The sequence below is a fragment of the Haemorhous mexicanus genome, chromosome 2 (assembly GCF_027477595.1).
Source record: "Haemorhous mexicanus isolate bHaeMex1 chromosome 2, bHaeMex1.pri, whole genome shotgun sequence".
Classification (NCBI taxonomy): Eukaryota; Metazoa; Chordata; class Aves; order Passeriformes; family Fringillidae; genus Haemorhous; species Haemorhous mexicanus.
In genome coordinates, this window is record NC_082342.1 from 32,414,243 (window position 1) to 32,434,928 (window position 20,686).

Sequence of the window (20,686 nt, forward strand, 5' to 3'; positions counted from 1 at the left end):
TGGGTTAGAAATAATGGTATTTTTGACTTGCTCCTGAGACAGCTTATAGAAAATCACGTGTTAAAGTAGAACTGGTCACTCTAAGTTAGATAATGCTTTACTAATATCAGGAAGGGGAATGAGATTACCCCCAAGAATGTATTTTCAGAGCCTGGATTGCTTCTCTGTTGCTGATAAGTGGAAACACATCTAAGAGGCTGCTTGGGGCTGCATCTAAGTGGTATGAGACACCAAAAATATGGTAGAAAAAGATGTAGACTCTGAGAAGAAGCTGCAGAATACACAGAATTTTGTTTTGCCTGTTTACTGAGAAAACCTCACAAGAGCGGTGAATTAAACAAAGCAGCACCTTACCTTTGGATGCCAAGGTTTTGCATGCATGGCACGAACTGACAAGACGTCTTTTTGCAAGATGCAGATCTGCTCCAGATTTAGAACTGGAATAGAGAGGGATGCTGCAGACAAGGGTTGAGGTCTCTGCTGTTAGTCACAACAGAGACAAGCTGGCAAAAGTGAGAGCTGGAATTCTCAGATCTGAGGTATGCAGAAATATGTGGAAAGCAGGCAGGGTAGAATTACCAGGAAAAGAGAGCAGGAGTTTTCAGAAAGAAACCTGTTTTCAAAGTGTAGAAAATGTGTCTTCCCTCTGCTGTATTTCTTGGCAGCCTGCTAACACTCCAGAATTATTTTTTTTTCTTGAGTTCTTATATTTTAAGACTATAACTGTGGAAAATTGTGAACAGTGATTCAGAGAGACAAACAGTTATTTGAAATATAGGTACATACATGCTGTTTTACTCCTCTTCCCCCAGCACTGAGGATGCCCTCACTTAAGATTTTCCCATTCTGTTTTAAAATTTCAGAGATGATGGGAAAACAAAGAAGCCTTTTTCCCTTCCAGTGTTTTCTAAAGCCTTGGCTGAATTCAAACATGAGACATACACCAAATACTTTCCTGCCATCTGTTTTAGGGCATGGCTCAGCTATAGGACAGAGGAAAAGCTCCTAACTGCATCCCCATCCAGGAAAATCCCAGAGTAAAAATTGAGAAAGAATAAAAATGTCCTACATGGGAATGTTTTGGGGGGGTGCAAGATAAGAGCCAGTGAAAAGGAGCTGCAGCAGCATGGTCAGGGTGGCAGTCAGAAGCAGCAGGATGCTTCCAAGCTGGAGGTCTGGCTGTGGTCTGCGTGCAGGCCTGGTAGGGCTGGAAGGATGGCACCAGTGGTGAGTGAGGGCTGATCCTCCTCCCCTTTCCACATGGCAGATTGACCCAGGGCATCCTGGCTGTGTCAGCAGTATCCATGTCCTGTTACAGTGTGCTCTGCCTGCACTCAGGCTCCTTGCAGTCCACATCTGACACCTGCACACGCCCCAATAGTCCAGCAGCCCAACAGTCTGCCCAGAGGGAAAGCATCAGAAGAAAGGGTCAGTCTGATGTCCCCTCCTCTCAGCTGAATCGTTCCTCTGTGGGGATTTCAAAGAACATCCATAAGCTTCTCTTGGAGGAGCAAACACAAGAAGACTGGCTCACTGAAGAGTGTGATGGACTGCTACCCTCACACCAGCTATAAGGGAACATCATCTTCATCATCCTCATCTTCATCCAGGTCAGTAGTACGTAGGTTTATGTCCTTGAGGATGTCTGAGATGTTTTCAGCAACTCGCCCAGTCAGCTCCATCTCTTCCAGCTCGGTATCTGTGGCATAAGCAGAGCTGGGGACTTCCCCCTCTTCCTGTGAATGTGAGGGCTGGGGGGAGTGTGAGCTGGGGGGCAGAGGGCTCTCAGTGCCCAGGTTTGCTTCTTGCTCTGTTGCCACCGTGCCGTTGTCCTCCCGGCCCCACGCCTGCGCACCCTGCTCGACCTTGGCAGTGCTGGAATTCCGGCTGATGTCACGGAAACTGGCAAGGGGAGGTCGGAGACGGACCCCAGAACGGGTGGAACCCTCTATTGCCTTCTGGAGCTGAAAAAAGAGAAACACTTCAGAAATAAAAAACATGAAAGGGAGGCTGGCCCAGCCCTACCCAGCAGAAGTTCATCTACTCCACGGATTAAAGGGATCACAAATAGTGTCACAGCTCTGCCTCTGGGGCCTGTGGAGATAATTTTTTACACTGGTGATGTAATGAAAAATTCCATGGTAAACAACAAATTCCACACCTCTTTCAGAAACAGTAATAGCCGCTCAGTTAAGAGTGGCTATTAAGCCTGCACTCATGCAAAAGATGAACCTGTTAACATCCCTGTAAACAACACCTGCTGCCTCCTCTGAAATGCAGTCATCCATTCCTTTATGTGGCTTCCAAAGAGCAGACTCAGAATTCGACGCTGGACTGAAAATGTAGCTCTTGCTGTTATATACAGTCCCAGCTGGAACTTGCAGCACCTGTGAGTTACTGCGGTGATCCACAGGACACTTGCAGTTATTTAGGAGGAGGGCAGAGGATGTGTACTCACCTCTTCCAAAGCCAGCACTCCCCTCAGCTTCCCCATGCTGGTTACGTAGGCATGGCTGAGGCCCAGCAGTGAGAACAATGTGTGTGTCTAGGAGCAAAACCACAAAAGACCATCTCAGGGGCTTTGGAAATGGGCAACACAGAACTTGGTGCTGGAGCTGGGACTCAGGATTTAGAAATCGCAATCACAAAGACACAAAACTGTGCAGTTATCCCAGTGAGAAATTACATCTTCCCTTCTTGCCCTTTTGTATCTGCCAAAGGCTGCTCTTTGCTCCTTCTGCTGTGGAGCTGTGGTTGGGACTGTGCTGATGATGGAGAGCACATTCTCTAGGTCATTCTCATCCTGCAGCTGGTGGAGATTCACATACAACGTGAGACCCTGTGTTGTGCGTTTGGAGACCTATGCAGATCCTGTTTCATTTTGGTGCTGGAAACTGAGCTACCATATAGTAATATGTAAAGTCAAAAGCTGCCTAGGTTATTTATTGCAGTGCTTTCCTTATCAATAGAGGATTTCTTTTTTCTTGTCCCAGAATATTTTCTGTGAAAGCTTAAGCTTGTTGTTGCTTATCCAGTGCAGTGAGAACATGGAGAACAAGTTATTCCCTTTTTCTTACAAAGTCTCCTTGAAAGGACAGATATCACACTGCTATCAGTCTTCTTTTCTTCAGCCTAAATATACCCCATTATTTTACTATTATTCACAGATCTCGGTTTCCAAAACTTTTCCACATTCTCAGTGCTCATCTCTGGTATATTTCCAACCTTCAGGTTCTTGAAGCTGAGCTCTAGCTGGACTTTACCTGTGGCCTTACATGAAATCATTCTGTCAGAGCTAGTGTTTGACTTTTTTTTTTTTAGCATCATATGAGAAACTGAATGTCATGTTCAAGTGTAAACTAGAAAAAATCTGATTTCTCAAGAATAAGACATTTTACTATAAAGTAAAAGAAAACCAGAGTGGTTAAATATAGCTTGGTCATGACCAACTGTGATATTCTTTTCATTGTCAGTAGTCTCAGTTTTAGCTCTAACTGAGCCTATTTCACATAGTTTGATTATTTGTCCCTGGGTTGGTTTTTTGGTTTGGTTTTTTTGGTGCATCAAAGTTGGGTTTTTTGGTACATCCAAGTTAAGTTGATTTGTCTGTTATTTCAGAGTTTCTCACTTGCTCTTTTGTATGACAGGTACGAAACTTTCCCCATGATCACCCTTCAGGTATAATTTCTTGTAAGCCTATATTCTCAAAGATAAATGCTAGTGGTTTTCAGATTACTTCACCTACCCCTTCAGAAAACTCATCTGAACTATATGCTAGCTTATTGTTTTGCTCAAGGCTGAGATCTTAACAGTAATTAATTTAATACAAGGCCTATGCTAACCATTCACATTAAATATTGATAAAAGCATGCACTGTGCACTTTTGCTTCAGTAGACTGCTTTCCCTTTCCACTAAATGAAAGCCCAGTGCTATCTTACTCCTGGCAGACAATGATTGCTTTACTCCCCTGTCATCCTTTGCTGACTCTAGGTGTTGCATGATTCAGCTTCCTCTTTCCTTGTGCTTCAGTTCCATGAGGAGCCTATGACACAGGCAGACTCTACACTCTGGCAGAAACACCCTGAGAAATCCAGGAGTGCTCATTCCAGTGCCGCACACTGACAGGGCAGAGTGTCAATCTCATTGTGATGCCCCAGCAGCAAGGCACCCAATGCTGCTGTTAATGTAGCAGATTTTTTTTTTTTTTTTTGTCCAAAAGCATTTAAAATAAATGGACTCAGACTTCTTATCACAAAGGCTTTCATTTTGCAGGAGATTGGGGATACACACAGGAGATTACAGGAACAAGCTCACTTCTGTAGCTCGATGTGAAAGTGGCTGGTGATAGTCGTTGTAGGTGAAGACAAGGAGAAGAAATAAGTCATAGACTGGACTTGGAATGAGTGGAGAAAAGTGATGTATGCCTCAGGGTGATATCTGCACTCACCTTGTGAAGGGAGGTTCTCTCCACCAGTTGGAAAGGGGAGGGATCTACGCGGCAGCTGTCAAAGCACACGTTCTTGTTCAGCTCTTCCTGTTCCCAGGCATCTATCTGACACAGGAAAGAAGAGGAGTCACTCTTACAGCTACCTGCAGCTTTGCTGTCTTGTGTACCCAAACTAGTCCCCTCCTGTTAATGCTTCTTCCTTCCTATGTACAGCATTCATCTTGTCCATTATGTCTCACCCTTCAGGTTTCCCGTCCCTTTCTTGCCAGATGTCAAGTCCATGTGGAAACAGGGCAATTCAGAGATTTTCTGAGAAGATGGGGTTTTGTTTTTTGCTTCTTAAAGAGGGAGTGGACATCTTTAGCTTTCCTTTCTGAGTGCATCTTCCTCTTGTTGCAAGATAATTGATCTCTTGTGTCAGAAATGATGGAACAACATGGGTCCACAGAAGGATTTAGATAAGGGGGCACCTATGGAGGCCTCTAGTCTAAGACCCTGTTGCAGCAGGGCTGACTTCAAAGCTAGATCAGATTAGGCAGAGTCTTACCAGCACATCTAGCCAATCTCTTCTCTTATGGGTGAGACTTGCTCACTGTACCACTCCAAGAAGAAAATTACTTTGGCTATGGCTTTATCTGGCAGTCACTAAGGTTCCTGGAGTCTTGCAAGTGATAGGAAATGGGTACAAGTAGCACTCACATGACCTCACTCCATTTTTGCACCTTGTCTTACCTCTTCTGGTGTCATTGTCTCAATGACTTCCACTGGCTCCTGTAGGAGAAAACATAGTTCAGGACAGCCAAAGAACCCACAGTTTCACAGTGTACAGAAAGGGAAAATCTGCACAGCCTCCTCACCCCATGTGGTCCCCTTTTTGTTCCAAATGGTGTATTAGATTTTTCAAGTGCTTAGATTTTCTTTATACTCATCCATTATGCTGTGTACTCTGCCCTTGCTGGACTTCCCTTGCCAATGGCAGTTCACTATGGAGTTCTGCTGGAGCAATTCAGGTGCCTAAATATGGCCATCTAATACTGATTTAGATGCTCTCAGGATATCCCACCTGGGGTCCAACCTCTGCCCTGGAGTGGATGGGTCTCCCATAAGCTCTCTCTGTTATCCCCAAACCCTGTGCAGATGTGTCAGATAACCAAGGGCAAGTTTAACATGGCAAGAGCCAAAAGCTTTTTTTTTTTTTTCATTTTTCTCCATCTGTCCAAAACTGTTTGCAAAATGGAAGAGAACTGCGTTTTATTGCATGTTAGCCAAAATACCAATAATTTTTTCACTGAGAAAAGATGCCCAGACTCAATCATGATGGTAGCCTGAGATCTGAGCACAGGTGACTGACTCTTTAGGAAGATGCACACTCCTTTATAGTAATCACACCCTTTCTCCTTGGAGGGAGTTCCCCACTGATGCTGTCAGAGTTCAGGACCATAACTGTGTCCATGCTTTAGCCAAATGCTGAATATCTCAAGTTTCTAGATCCATTGCATTCCCTTCCTTTTTCAGGGTACTACCAGGCTCTGTGTAGCCCTAACCTGGATGGTGCTCTCTGTTTCATGTGGACGGCTGCAATGACACAAGAGCTGCTGGATCAGTTTCCTCAGGCTCCTGAAACTGCCTGAAGGATGAGAACAGACACGTGGATAAGAGAGAAGAACAAATGAGAGACAAAAATACAAAGCCCCATCTTAGCCAAGGCAGGCTGGGAAATGCTATGAGTGACATGACAGAGCTGGGCTGGTCACAATCTAGCATTCAGTCTGTAAGATGGTGTTTGGGACATTCCAGAATGAATATTCCCATGCAACAAAACAATTCAACAAAATGAATGTGACAGATGCCAAGGGGTGAGGAGTCCATTCGTTCTGCCAGCAGTGGAATGATGGGAATAGAAAAGACCAGAATTATACTCCCAGGCAAGGAGTTAGCAAAGAGGAGGAGACAGGGCCTGGTGCTGTTGTGAACAAGGCTGTGGAGGAAGTTTGGTCAGAAACAGTGACAGATGTGAGCCAAACTAAAAAAAGAAAAGCAAGGTCTCATGAATTCATTCCTGTTCCATTTCCTTTGTCATTCCTGGGTCACCCAGTTCTAGCTTCACGTAAAATGTTTCACACACTGTCCTTGTTTCATATGTGGTTTTTTTTTGCTTTGGTAGGATAGGTGGATGGCTCACCCACCACTCCACTGCTCTGGAAGCATAAAGTGGATTTTTCTATGCCTTAGAGGTTTAGTCACACATGAGGGGTGTTAATGAACCCGAATGTGCTATATGCTCTATTACATGTAACGCTTGGGTGCCTGAAAGCACGGGCTAGAGCCCTATCCTCTGTACTAATTCTCAAGATTGGGCTACATCTCTGTGCTTACTCACTCTCTGCATATTTCAGGATGCATAAAGGATAAAAACAACCCACCATCCTGCATCACGTATACATGAAAAATGAATCAGCAATGAGCTATGAGTACAGTCTTGAAAGCAAAGCTAATACAGGCTGGGGTGTGACACAAAAGAGCACAATACATCAATGTTTGTCCATCACATTGATGCAGCTGAATCAAAGAGATGTGTGTCCAGGGGAGGAGCCTTTCAGTTTTGGAGATGGCTGAGCAACAGCCTAAGCTACTCAAAAATTTAGTGCAGATGTTTAGCTCTCAGGCTGCTTTCCCCAGGGAGATTCACTCATGTGCCAAGGGAGCCAGAGATGGGACCATTCTATGCAGACTTTACAGAAAATGTCCAAGGAGTTGTTATTGCAAAGAATGGAGTGGGGAGACAGAGAGAGTCCATCCTTAGTGGGCCTACTTACTCCGTGCTGCCTGAGGGATCATAACAGAAGGTATTTCCAGGTACATTACACTGATGTTGGGGTGCACTAACAAAGTGTCCTTCAGGAACAGCAGAGAAAGCTCCTCCTCTCAGTCTCTAGGAAACCAGCCCCTCACACAGGCAAGTTCACACAGTTAGCATGGAAGCTTCCCCAAGCTGGCTAGGATGTGGTTGAGCCATGACAGAAGTTACCCTACCTGGGTGTTGTTGGGGCTCCAAGGTTTCAGGCATTTGTTTAAGAGGACTTGTTGGGCCATTTGGCTCCTCTGGGTAACTGGGAGTGGGACTTGGAGGCCGAGGCAGCTGTTACAGAAAGGAGAGAAAATAAAGTTCACCTTGTGCCATTTATTTCCCAGCCTCCCCAAATGCCTAACTGCTTCTAAGCAGTCTCTGCATTGCTGTCTGTCCAGTTCTCTCCCTCACCTCTCCCTTCTCCTCTGTATCCTCATCCTCATCGACATAAGCAAAAGATTCGTGCTTCAGCTTGGGCAGGTTTGCCCAGGGTCCATCGTAGGGTGCCTCGTTCAGCTCCTGCTGCCTTTCTCTGTTGAGGAGCCGCCGCCGCTCTGGGCTGATGTGTGTCTGCAGGAGAGCCTGCAGCTCCGACCGCTCCACGGACCCCAGCAGGATCATGGACTCTGCACAACACAGAGCAGGGAAGCCATTAAACCACCTCAAGGTTTTGAAGGTCCCCTTCCACACATCACCCCTTTCTCCTTCCAGCCTCTTCCAGGTGCTCAGGTTCATACTATCTAGAGCTGTACAAGAGTCACTGACCCGTCCTGTGGTGGCTCCTAGGCTGTGGGGCTGTGGGAAAGGACCTCTGTCCTGAGCTCTGCCACCCCACGCATGCTCTTGGCTCATGCAGGATCCCAGGAGGGCCCTGTTGTCACAGTTCAGTCTACAGACTTCCCACACACCTCCCTTATATGCTGGATCTTCTTCACTGCCCACACTCCAGCTTCCCTGTCTGGCCAGCTGAAACAGCTGTCTGACATACATCATCCACAGTGGGAGATTTTTAGGATTTTTTTTTTTTTTTAATGTGGTAGGTCACACTGCCTGCTTCATACCATGTACTTTGAAAGCTAGTTTCTCCAAGCTGAGACAGTCTTCAGGAAGGACCAGTTTCTCCACATTGCCTACCTGGCGAGTCCACCAAAGGCAAAGATTTCACTGTGGTGCTTTGGAGAACCTCTTGCAAGTCTCGGTATTTACAGTTGGAGGAAACAAATTTCACATCTTGGACCATAATATCCTCAACAAAGATATTGTATTTGCTGTGAATTTGGGGAGGATAAGAGGAAGAGTTAGCATATTAAAAATGTCGAGCACATAAATTCCCTAAAGAAATACCCAAATGACTACTTTCTTTAAAAGTGCTAAAAATACAGCTGTCAAATGTTCTTCTGTGAGAGTAACCAGAGGACTTTCCAAGAGGATAAATACAGATTAACTGGATTTCCATTACAGTTGTATTTCACTCCGTTACCCCTCACCGTGAAATATACACGTTTACATACATGTATAGATGGTTTTTATATACATACCCATATGTATGATATATACTAGAGAGGGGAAGATGTTTATAGGAATAACTGAGTTTTGCTTCAAGTAAAATATCCAAATAAAGTATTTCAAACATTTGCTGGGGAAGAAATATCCAAACCCCACTGAATTTAGAAAAACGAGACTCCTGATTTTTAAATTTTTAAGCTGAAGCAACTTGGAAGTATTAATAAAAATTCAGTAACATTGCAGGTCATTCAAACTTGTGCTTTCAGTGAAAAAAAGAAGAGGACTTTTCTCCATTTTTGTGTATGAAACCTATTTCTCCTCCAACACTTGTTTTTTCTTACTGCAGGCCTATTGTGCCTTCTTAATTCCTTTGTAGTACTGGACCCTTTTCATAACCTTTTGATTTCCCTGTGGTCTTAACCCTGCTTTATTTTCTTGTCTGTTTTGCTGCTATACCTTATGTGATTCCAGCCCAGGTCTGGCAGGTAGGGCAACTTCTTCACCTGGATGATGCTGTCATAGAGGCTGGGCTGCAAACTCTGGGCTACCATGTTGGCAAGGATGACAGCCACCATCATGGGCAGGATGTGAGAGATCTGACCCGTCAGCTCGAAGCAGATGACAGCGGTGGAGACAGTGTGGCTCACCGCTCCTGTCAAAGCTGCTGCACCTTTCCCAGGTAGGAGAAAGAATAGGGAGAGAAGAAGACTGTCATATAGAAACAGCATATCATGTCAACCAGGAAAATTACAGCAGTGGGACCAGGTAAGGAGAAAGGAAGACATGGAGGCTCACCAATGACAGCATACCCTCCAGGTAAGATTTGGTAGAGAATGCCGTCAAAGAGGATCCCGTTGGGAAAAAGCGATGCCATGATTTCCCCAATGAGACGTCCAAATGCAGCACCTGCAAAATATCACTGACAATTAGGGAGTTAACATTTAAGGAACATCCAGTCTGTGCTGTGCAATCACTTGGATATTTTCTAACAGAAACAAAGCCTAAACTTACATTAAAATGACACTGGTAACTAAAGAGTAGTTCTCAGTTACAAAATACAGAAGTTAGAACTCCAAGAAGAAAAAAGGGTACTAAGATTGGTAAATACAGTTGACCCCTCATTCATTCTCTTGGGCACACCAGGCACAGCAGTAGCTGTGACTCCCAGGCTGGAGGACATATTTTCAGACTTTGTGCAATGTCAGTCCAGATCACAGTTGAGGCCCTTTAGACTCTCATTCTGTGAATGTCTAAGCATTAGAATCACCGCTTACAGAAGAGTTTTTGTGGGAAGGGACTTCAGGAGGTCTTGCTCTGACCCCTGCACAGAAAAGGGCTGATTTTGAAGTGAGATGGAGTCACCCATGTCTTGTTCAGACAGGTTTTACAAGTCTTCAAGGATCGCTTGGACTGCTGGACACAAAACGGCACAGTGTTCCAGAATTGTATACAAAATGCTGAATGCTTAGATACAATTTCTTTGCATTGCTGTCTAGGTCTTCTCCTAATACAGCTCTGATGTTGGTTAGCCTTCATCACTGCAAGGGCATGGTTACTGCCTCATGTTCAGTTGCTGCCTGCCAGAACTCAGAGGTCCTTAGAGCACCCTATTTCATTTGAGAGCTTTGGGTACTTAATGCTGACCATCATGAACTTGTGTAGTTCTGCCTAACACGGCCTCTCTTTCTAGAGAGAAAGCATCACATTAGCATCACATTATTTTGAATTTTTTTTGTGTTGTTATTGGAATTAAAACCAGTTAAAAGTCAATAAACTTTTTATGTTATCACATTTCAGTCAGAAGAAAGGAGTTAGATTACATTGCGGGTACTAGTTTTGAGGTTATCTCTTCTGGCTGGCTTTCAGGGGTGAAAGGAGCAGCTACTATTAATTGTAGGATGGAAGTTTCTCTGTAAGTGAAGAGGCATAGAGATTAGAAGGCCAAGGCTCAGCATGTCTCCCCAAGTGTGGCCTTCCTTATGTAAAAGGGTAGGGATTACCTGCTTGGCATTTGGTTTCAGGGGGTTGAGGAAATGTCAAAAGCAGAGACCCAGAGGCTGGTCTATTGACTGCTAATCAGATTGTCATAGACATCAAATGATGACTCCTCATATGCCAGATGAACCCTGCTGGGTGTGTAGGCAGTGTCTCTATTCTCTCCCCCTGTCAGATAAATATGCTGCAAAACAAAATTGAAACTCACCTAATACGAAAACAGGCATGAAGCCTCCACAGGGGATTGGCATCGTGGTGGCAATAACAGCCATGCAGAACTAGAACAGAGGTAGAGGGTGCAGTTGTTACTGAGCAGCAGTAGCATTTCCTGCTGCCCCACTCTGTGCCCAGTCTGGCTACAGAGACCAGAAAGCTGCTGAGGTGTAGTACTGATAACTGAGCTCTGTCTTTGCAGTACCAAACCTGGCCAAATACAGCTGAAAACTGACTGTCCTGCAGTGGAGAATCAGGCCAGGCCTTTGCCCAGAGTCATAATAGCAGTTTCTTGGTTTTGTGGTCTATCCCAATGCTGAATATATCCAGAAGAAAACCAAGAGCAGTTATCTAGCGAGTAGAGAAAGACTTGGTTAGCAGGACAATGCCAATGAATCTAGTGACTGAGGGTTCAGCTCCTCCAAAGGCAGAGGGACTCAGGGCAGACGCACCCTCTAGTCCCCTCCTCTTTTGCACTCCTCTTTTCTTCAAGTGGACAAGATGTTTTCTGCTTGGTACACTGTAATAAGAATTATCACAGAAGGAGAACCCTTAACTACCTGTCAGAAGTTGATAGAGTGTTTTACTTTAGGTGGAAACAGTTGTGTCAATCTGTCATTGATAACTGTTCTTGATCTACCGAAATTTTCAACTGACACAGCAAGGTGGCCTCAGCTCTTCTGCTCTGTTGCAATAAATAAATAATAAAAGAATAGAATTAGCATCTATTCTATGATATTTTTTATCTATCTATCTATCTATCTATCTATCTATCTATCTATCTATCTTTCATCTTAGGAAAACCTCCTTGCTACTTTTATTTTGAACATTGGAATATGATGTTTTCTTCTTTCAAATGTCTTTTTTTTTTGCTCTGTACTATGTTCAGAGGCTGAACAGTTGCAACTTCTACCATTCTGACCATGTCAGCTCAGAATTTTTAATCTGCTGTTGCTTTCTAGGAAGTGAGCAAAAACTGTTCCCAGCTGCATTTCTCCATCAAGTTTTGATGGGCTGCTAAGAAATCCTTGAGCCTCACACAGCTGTAGATTGTGCTTGCATATTCCTATTTGTCCCATATCTGAAGTCAGGAATATCAAATAGACTGTATCAGACCTCATTTAGATAAAACATAAATTATCTGAGAGCTTTTTAGTAAAGTATTTATTTTGTTGGAACTTGAGAAATCTTTCCTGATTTAGTTTTCCCTACCAGCTATTATACAGTGGACACCAAAGGTCATTCAGCAGGATGTATGAGGAGGCTGACCTAGCGAGCAGAAAAGACTACTATATTAAGGAAACTATTCCCTAATAATTTCGGTCATTCAAGGTGGACAAACATCACATCAGAAGATGTAGGAATCCATTGCAGCTGTAGTGCTTCATTCAATACCCATCAGCTCCTCATCGGCACTTCACAAACTGCTTTACAAAAGGGAAGAACATTCAGTCTGAGTGGAGAAGGGTTATGGTGAGCTGGGCTTCCTACCTTCACGAGGAAGAAGAGCAGGATGGTGACAAAGACGCTGACTTTAGGATGGATCCAGGCAGCAGATTTCCCTAGGATCTGGGTGTCCCCAGAATGTTTGACCCAGGTATAGTTATCAAAGAGAGTGCTGATGGCTTCCCGTGGCATCAACTAAACAGCAAAAAAACAGGTATGAGTCATGAGATCAGATGGAGTAAATATTTTATCTCTATTACAAGGAGGCAGAGGAGATTTTTACCATGGGAATTCATGACTATGAGACTTAATTCACATTTCTAATCTTCAGGAAGACAGACAGAACTTTACTCAACAGGTGAAGAGATAATTACTTTTAAACACAGGGTAACATCTTCCTTATTATTTGCTTAGAAGAGTGGATAATTACTTTTACACATAGGCTAATATCTTTCTTATTATTTGCTTAGAGGAGTGGACCTTTTTAAGACTTTCTGTGAAGGAGGTGGCAGAGATCATATAGTGCCTCCTCAGTCCAAACTCCTCCCACGTCATTCTTCCCTCTTCCCTGACACAAGGTTATTGGGGTAGAGGATAAGGAGACAACGTTCCAAAGAACTGCACAGAATTGGAGATACAGTTTCCAGTCTCACCTCTCCTGCCATGAACTGCCCAAATCCGTGAGGAAATGTCACAGACGCTATACAGAAGGTTATAACCGCAGGGTATATCAGTCGGCTGGGAAGGAAGAAAGTTGTTACAATGCGGTCTCAAATTCTGTTCTTGCAGCACCATCACTTCAGGACTAGGAATGCTGTTTCTGTGAAGCTCTCTGTATTTGTATCCATTGTTTTGGAGTGCTGCTACTGGAACTTTAATGCCCTGCTCCACTGTGACACTTCACAAGCACTGAGACAGCATGAGCCTAAACTGCTTCCCAGTGCTGGACTAGTCCTGTCATGTGTCCCTTGGCAAGTTACTGTTTCCTATGGGAAGCTTTGGCTGAGATTTAGGAAGACAAAATATAACCTTTAATTTGATTCAGTCTAAGGACCTAAAAAATTCTGAGAAATCAGTGAAAAGTACATTCCTGTTTTTCAGGCTTGACTCTACTTCTTTATTAACTTGATTTGATAGCCCTGCTGCTGTTTGTGGGGAAGACTACATGATGAAGAAAGACATTTTTCCTTCCACATAAGAAAGTAAGCTAATTTGAACTTCTGTTTATTTAGATATTTTCTTCTGGTCAGGCCTGCAACGGGATAAGAAAAAAGTCCTCCATGCCTCTCAACTTCAAAAATTCTCACAGTATCAGGTCTTTTTCTGTAAAGAGACTGAAGACATTTACAGCTAGCCACCATTTCTTGTACAAGTTATGAACTTTGGAGGTTAGGACTTTAATGCAGAGGGGGAAAAAAGTATCTTCAAGTGTCTTGTAAAAACTTTATTGTCAAGACTCTTATTTTATTTTGCATTTCTCTTCCATGCTGCATTTCACACTATTTAGCTACTATCAGTTTCAGCTTTTGGTTCATAACAATTGAGCATATTCCTTACATTTTTGCCAACACTTTGATTAAAAAACAAAGATATACTTTAAAAACATAGTTAGATTTCACCTGTATTTAATTTTCCTGAAGTATAAATAATGTTGAATTTTTCACAGATCCTAAAAAACCCAAACAAACCAGAAACAGCATGATTTTAAAAAGCATGATCATTGATTTTCTAATTAAAAATATTTTCTGTCCAATAAATAGTTTGCCTTATCCTCTTAACAAATATTGCAGTCTCCCTTCCAAATCAAGAAGCTATTTGAAACTATGGAGGCTGATCAAAAGGAAAATCCAGTGCAGGAAAAATTCTCTTGATGTTTGCAGAGATCTTACTCTCATGCAGGAGCGGTTTCTCATATTTTTACTATCTTACACATGAAATAGGTCTGCTGTCTTCCAGAAAGCATTTTCTACTATCCAGTACCAGTAGGGTGTAAGAATCTGGTCCCTAAAGAGAATATCTTCACAAGCACTCACTATTTGGTGAGAAACTGGCTCAGGGCTTTATGACGTCGGATGCCCAGGACCACTTGGCGATTGAGATAAACAAAAAAGGCTCCAAGGAATCCAGAACATATGCTAAAATGAGGAAAAAGAAATAAAATCATGCCAAACAACAGATAATACACAAACCATCAACCAAGAAAATGAGTTTAAGTGGTTTAATCTTCAGCTGCCCATGAAGTCTTTTGAATGTCAGCTAGAGAGTTACTCCTGCAGCAGCTCATTTGAAGATATTGACTCCCTGATGAAAGGGGAGAAATTATTTTGGACCTCTGTCATGCACACTACCATTTTACCAATTTTCTCTTGCTGAGAGAGGAAAATCTATAAAATACTTTCTAAAAAGAGACTGACAGTTCTCAGTGGGGGCTCGTGAAAGAGCAACGGGGCAAAGAGCAGTATTGTCAGAACTTAAACATCAGGTTGGAACAGAAAATAGTGAAAATGAGGGGAGTTTTAAGTCTGATTCAGTAAAATTATACGCCTACAACAATTACTAAAAGTGATAGGAACTCTTGTGCCTCAAGCAAAGTATATAATCTCTGTGATTCTAATCACTTAGGGCTGTGCTCCTGATTTTAATAAAGTAAGAAAAAAAGTGTAGTTGTCTAAGAATTGGTGTGATCCTTAGGCTCTGTAGCTTAATGAGACTTGGATAAATAGGGCCTAATACTTGAACTTGAAAAGAAAAAGAAGAGTGAAAAAAGACTGCATTTAGAATTGGTAAGGGGAAGCTTTATTTTAGGTGGCAAGCAATAACCCACATAATACTGAGGATAAAAACTTAATATTTTCATTCTATTATTGTCTAAAATTAATGGACTTCTGCTTTGTTATATGTTATGCATGCTTTTGCCAAATCTCATTCAATGAATTATTTAGTATACTTAAAACATTGTACATTGAAAATAATCCTGCTTTATCATTTAAAAATTGCACAGAAACACATTTAAACTAAATCTAAAGCTTTTCACAGACAAATATGTTCAATGAATTACCCTTCAATATTTTAAGCCAACACTGATTAGAACAGTGTTTAAAATAGACCAGTCCCTTAGGCAATATAAACCTAAAGACTGCACAGTCAACTGAATTGCTCTATAATATTTTATCTTAAAATATAGGTCTCTCCATTCCTGTCTATCATTTTATCAATAAACAGGAAGTGCTCCTTCTGTACAGATTATGCAAATTAACATTTGGTGACACAGAAAAACATGATCTACCCATTGATAGTGATTGTCCCACCTGAAGGTGAAGAAGTATGTTGGGTAGAAAGAGAGTTCAACTTTGAGACTTAACGTTAAGAGAATTTGGTACATTCCAAGTTGGCATCAGGACTTTATCCAAGACTATCCAAGCCTTTGGGGTTGTTTTTTATTTTAAAGACCACATTGGACACCTAGGCATTTGAAAGCATTTTGCAGTTGTCATATATTCCTTTCCTAGCCTATGTGCAATGCTGAAAAAAGCCAGCTCTGTCAACTCTGTCCAAAACATAGTGACAAGAAGTTTTGCATTCTAACAACCAGCTGTAAAATCACAAGGATTATGTTTTTCCCTGCCAATCTAAACCAGTAGATTCTTCCAAGTTCATTAGGCAGGTCTGTTAAAGGGAAGAACAAAGTGAATACATGTTGCTAGCAAGAGCTCCTGTGTATTCACAGATTTTTCAGTATAGCTGATGTCTTCAAAAACCCCACTTGATTTCATATTCAAGCAAATTAGTGGGAGAGCAGCCTACTAAAATAGGCTGGAAAACCTCAAATATATTTCTGGTCTTGGATGGAGGTCTTGCAAGAGAATATGTTCACAACACCAGAACAGGCGTTTGTTCCTACAGTGTATTCCTTTCATTACTGCTCTGAAGTGATTTCCCTAGAGCCTCCCTCAAGCTCTAACCACAGATTTTTCCCTACAGTAATTCCAAATTCATCTTTTCTCTAGTATTTCCCAATTTTCATTTTTCTTAAGTTTATTCTTTCATTTCCTCCAAATGACTGATTATTCTCACTGGATCCAATTAATATTGGTTACTCCTGTCACCATGTCAGGTATACCAACCTGTCTCAAAAAGGATAATCGTTCTGAGCTTGTGAAAAGGAAACTTCAGGTTAAACTTTTTGTTCCATATTTGTCACGTGAAAAGGCCATACTTGTTGGATTAGTTCCTTTGGGGATAATGTCAAAACAATTAAAGAGCCATTCAGTAAATCTATTCCCAGAATTTTGACCAAGTTTGACTTGATTTTTTTACCTCCAAGCGTAATTTCTGAAAAAGCTACACGGAAAGGAAATAACGAACACTTTAATAATACCCACATTTCTTTCCTTAGCCATTGTGATACATGGGCACCACTTCTGAAGGAAGAATTCCAACAAATAGAAGCCTTATTTGAGACAACCAAAGTGACTAAAAGTGATGTATGTAACTTTTTGGCAGAAGAATTCCTAACACAGATCATATTCTAACCTTTGTAGGGCAAGGTGTCAGTTTTCTGGGAACTTACCCTATTATAGCAAATGCTGGCAGCTCTTGCAGATCGAAGGGGAAATCCATGCGGAAGTTTGTTCTGAAGAGGGCTGTGATGGTAACTGTGAGAGACGAAAGGTAGAGGAGAAAAGAAAATAATGAGGTGAGAAGTTAAATACAATAAAAGCTAGGGGTAAGGACAAGGAAACTTGTGGGGTTTCTTGACATTATATACATTATTACAGATTGGCAGACTGCTCTGATTTAGTAGGTTCTATTTCTGAGCACTTGCAACCCTAGCACTCTAGATGGTCTAGGTTTGCTTTCAGAGAATGTATGTATTATTTTTAGCAACAATCCCTGATTTTTACAGGGTTTTCTTTTCTTTTTTGTCTTCTACCATCCATTCATTATAAAAAAAAAAAAGCTTTTCCTGGTATCCTTACTGACCTAGAGGTCTCTGCTGAGGCAGGCAGTGCCTGCATAGCTGAGGAAGCTGTATTACTTCTCACAGCTGTGATTGCCTTCCAGAAACAAAACTCAGATCTTCACTGAAGTTACAGCTTCAAAATTTTTGACTGGTACGAAAACAATGAAAGGCTTAGAAATCAGAGATGTAAAAGATCAGCTAAGGCCCATCTTCTCCAGCTCACCCCTCCTGCTAGTGCTACTCTGCTACAATGGAATGTTCAAACCTGAGCAGCTTTTGTCTGGAGATGCATTATTATGGGGAAATAATAAACATCTGTGCGCCAACAGGTGAAGGATAAATCAGCAATTTATTACAGACTGGAAGTGCAGCTGAATGAGGATGGCTATAAATCCCACCTTGCCCTGGATGAAGGAATTATTTTTTCAGTGAGGAAATAAAAGAAGCAGTGAAAATCTAGCATATGATAATAACAGGAAACATTAAGTACTTGTTATTTGGTCAGACAGAACTAGGTTAAGAGTAATAATTTAATGAGGTCTCAGTGGGTTACATTACCGAAGATAGCTAAACCTAAAACTGCATTCTACTATCCAAATTGGGAAGATCTTTCTCCCTGTCTCTTCCTCCTGCTCCTTCCCTCCTGGCCTTTTCCTCATTAAAACCTGCCAGAAATCCTATCTGCTCTTTCCCTGGATTACTCCTTTGCCAGGGAAGTGAGTTGAATTGAGGGGAACAACAAACCCAAGTGGCACCAGCGAGGGTTAAAAGAACACTCAAGGATAGAAGATGATGAAAAGCAGGGTGCCCTCTCTTTTGTTAGATCAGCCCAAGAAATGGATCATCTCAATTCAGTTTTAGGAAATAGATAGTCCAAGCCACTAAATGGCAGAGCATTAAAAAGTATAGTGAACTCATTTTCAAAGAGTTTTGCTACAGGGTGGCAAAGATGACCAGAGGAAAGGAAAACAGGCACAGCAATTAGTCTGGGTCTTTCTTAGTTCCATCTCTACTCCAACAGGAGAGAAAGAGATTTCCACAGAGATTCATCCTACCTGTCTACATCTTCTTTCCTGAGTGACTAAGCCATCCTGAAACTAAATGTCTAAGCCCTTTTTTCTCCATTGACTACAAAATGTACTACTTTAGAGTATCTTTACAATTCTTACAAGGCTAGAAGTAAAAAGAAATGGGAGAGTAGTTAATGTGAACATTTATTTTAAAATAGATTTGAACTTTAAGATAACACTGAGCCATGTGTAGAAGAAGCCAGAAGGAGCAGGAGGAAGGTAAGGCATGAAATCCTATGGCAAGTAAGATGAAAGCTGGGGCCATGGTAAAACAGAAATCCTGCAAATTGCAGAAATCCAGCCTTCCATGACTGGCAAAGAGGGACTCAAGCTGCAGCAGCCAACCAGAGTGGTTGGCAAATAACCAGAAGTAATTTGGAAAGTACAGATAATGGTATAAGGCCAGCCAACAAAGCCATGAGTATCAAGAAATCAGCAGAGATTCAGTGGGTCTAAGAAATAAAATAATTTTGGTGAGATGCTACACAATTTACTTGCATCTGTTATTCTGATGTGATCACTTCCCTACCTCCTTCTTCCTGGTAGCAAGCATGATAGAACATGAACAGAGACTGAAAAGACTGGGTGTGTAACTTTTGAAGGGAAATAAATGAGCAAGAAAAGACATGAAAGGCAAGTTAGAGCAGATATGATAAAAGATCATGAAATAATGAATTACTTAGCTAGATAGAAGTTCATGGTCCCTTAATACAAGGACAAGCAGACTGACAAGACAAAGAAAACACAGAACTGTGAAAAGGAATGATTTTTCATAACCAGTTGGATCATGGAACTTTTTAACCTAGACAGTCAATGAAGAAGAACTTAAGGAGCCATTAATATGGGTATTAAAGATGTCTGGATGATTTTGAAGAAGGGTCAGGAGTCAAGATGATTCAGGATTAAGCTAATTTCTAGTGATTTGAAATTAAACTAATTTCTAGGGATTTGAGAGACAAGAAAGGAGTCAGAAAAGACAAAGTAAAGGACAGGAAATTATCTCTTGCTATCTGTCTTTGAGTTTCTTATATTTTTCTCTGGAAAGAACAGAAATATAGGGGTTCTGGGTTTTGTGTGACAGACCCAAAGGTTAAATACAGCTGATTTTTAGGCAATGCTACACAAAGAACAATGTAGTCACTTTCTACATTCAGGTAGAAAGTGTAGTCATTTTCTATATTCCAGAGAATATTCAAACCTCAAAAAAATCCAGCCCTGTGAAGTCAACAGAGACATGTTATAGCAGTTATAAGTAAATAAACTGCCCACATGGAGCTCAATAAAATAGATGTAATTGTAAGAATAAAAGATAAAGGCGTTATAAGGAAGAAGTTTACATAGAAATGGCAGCCTTCTGCACCAAAACTCTATGCCCACAGTGGCTGAGATGCTCTCCTGAACTAGCCTGACTTGTGCAATTTCTGTCTGCAACAAATGTCACTCTCATGCTTTTCAGTTACTTGAAACATTTTTTCAGTCAGATCCTACCAATCCTGTACTCTCCTAATCATTCAATCATCTCAATTTTCTTGACTACCTGTTTTTAGTCATCAGATGACCAAAGCAGGCCATGATTTTTCCAGCAAGGATTACATCCTGTGTGATGGGATTTCTCTGTGTTTGCAGCCTGGATGCCATTCTGAGTAGGGGCAGAAAACCCCACCTCAGGGGGTCTTTTGCTTGCTGAGGACTCATATTCTGTCATTTATGAGTTAGATACACCCCAGCTCTCTTAGGAATAGCTTGGGCTAGACAGCTGACAAGATGGCAAGACACTTCCCTTTCTCCTTCCTTCTGTGCTGCTGGAAGTCTTTTGCTGTGGCAGAAGTCTCAAACATCAAAAAAAATTGTGGTTTTGAGAAAGATGGAAAATAATGCATGAAACAGAGCAACCTGTGTGCAAAGAGAGCAGGAATGACTCTTAGCTTACCTGCATCCTTGTTCCAGACAGCCAGGACTCGGAACACAAAGGCACTAAAGGTGGCTGCAAAGAAGCCTCTCCAATAATTGCGCACAGCAAAGTAAGTGGAGGTGACCTCGATGCTGAAAAGAACCCCTAGAAAGGGTTGGAAAGGGAGCAAGGTTAAAATAACAAGTGTCATGTTAGAAGCACGAGAGAGGGTTCTAAACAGCTCTCTAGAGCAGTGGTCTCCACACTTCTTTGATCAGGCACCCCTACCAATAAAAGGTTTTTGAG

At 41.9% G+C, this 20,686-nt stretch overlaps 1 protein-coding gene across 3 annotated transcripts in view; it reads right to left on the minus strand.

Annotated features, from left to right (window-relative positions):
- Positions 1–20,686, minus strand: part of CLCN1 (chloride voltage-gated channel 1) — a 59,767-nt gene continuing 39,081 nt past the window's right edge. For all 3 annotated transcript variants that reach the window (XM_059838263.1, XM_059838262.1, XM_059838264.1), the window contains 16 exons: positions 20,420–20,545; positions 17,027–17,111; positions 14,490–14,591; positions 13,110–13,194; positions 12,502–12,651; positions 11,006–11,075; positions 9,598–9,708; positions 9,259–9,472; positions 8,431–8,564; positions 7,708–7,922; positions 7,482–7,587; positions 5,993–6,075; positions 5,181–5,219; positions 4,449–4,553; positions 2,459–2,545; positions 1–1,964 (listed from right to left, as the gene is read on the minus strand). In XM_059838263.1, coding sequence (XP_059694246.1) covers positions 1,569–1,964; positions 2,459–2,545; positions 4,449–4,553; positions 5,181–5,219; positions 5,993–6,075; positions 7,482–7,587; positions 7,708–7,922; positions 8,431–8,564; positions 9,259–9,472; positions 9,598–9,708; positions 11,006–11,075; positions 12,502–12,651; positions 13,110–13,194; positions 14,490–14,591; positions 17,027–17,111; positions 20,420–20,545 — 2,108 coding nt within the window. In that variant the 3' untranslated portion in view covers positions 1–1,568. The remainder of the gene's footprint in view (positions 1,965–2,458; positions 2,546–4,448; positions 4,554–5,180; positions 5,220–5,992; positions 6,076–7,481; positions 7,588–7,707; positions 7,923–8,430; positions 8,565–9,258; positions 9,473–9,597; positions 9,709–11,005; positions 11,076–12,501; positions 12,652–13,109; positions 13,195–14,489; positions 14,592–17,026; positions 17,112–20,419; positions 20,546–20,686) is intronic.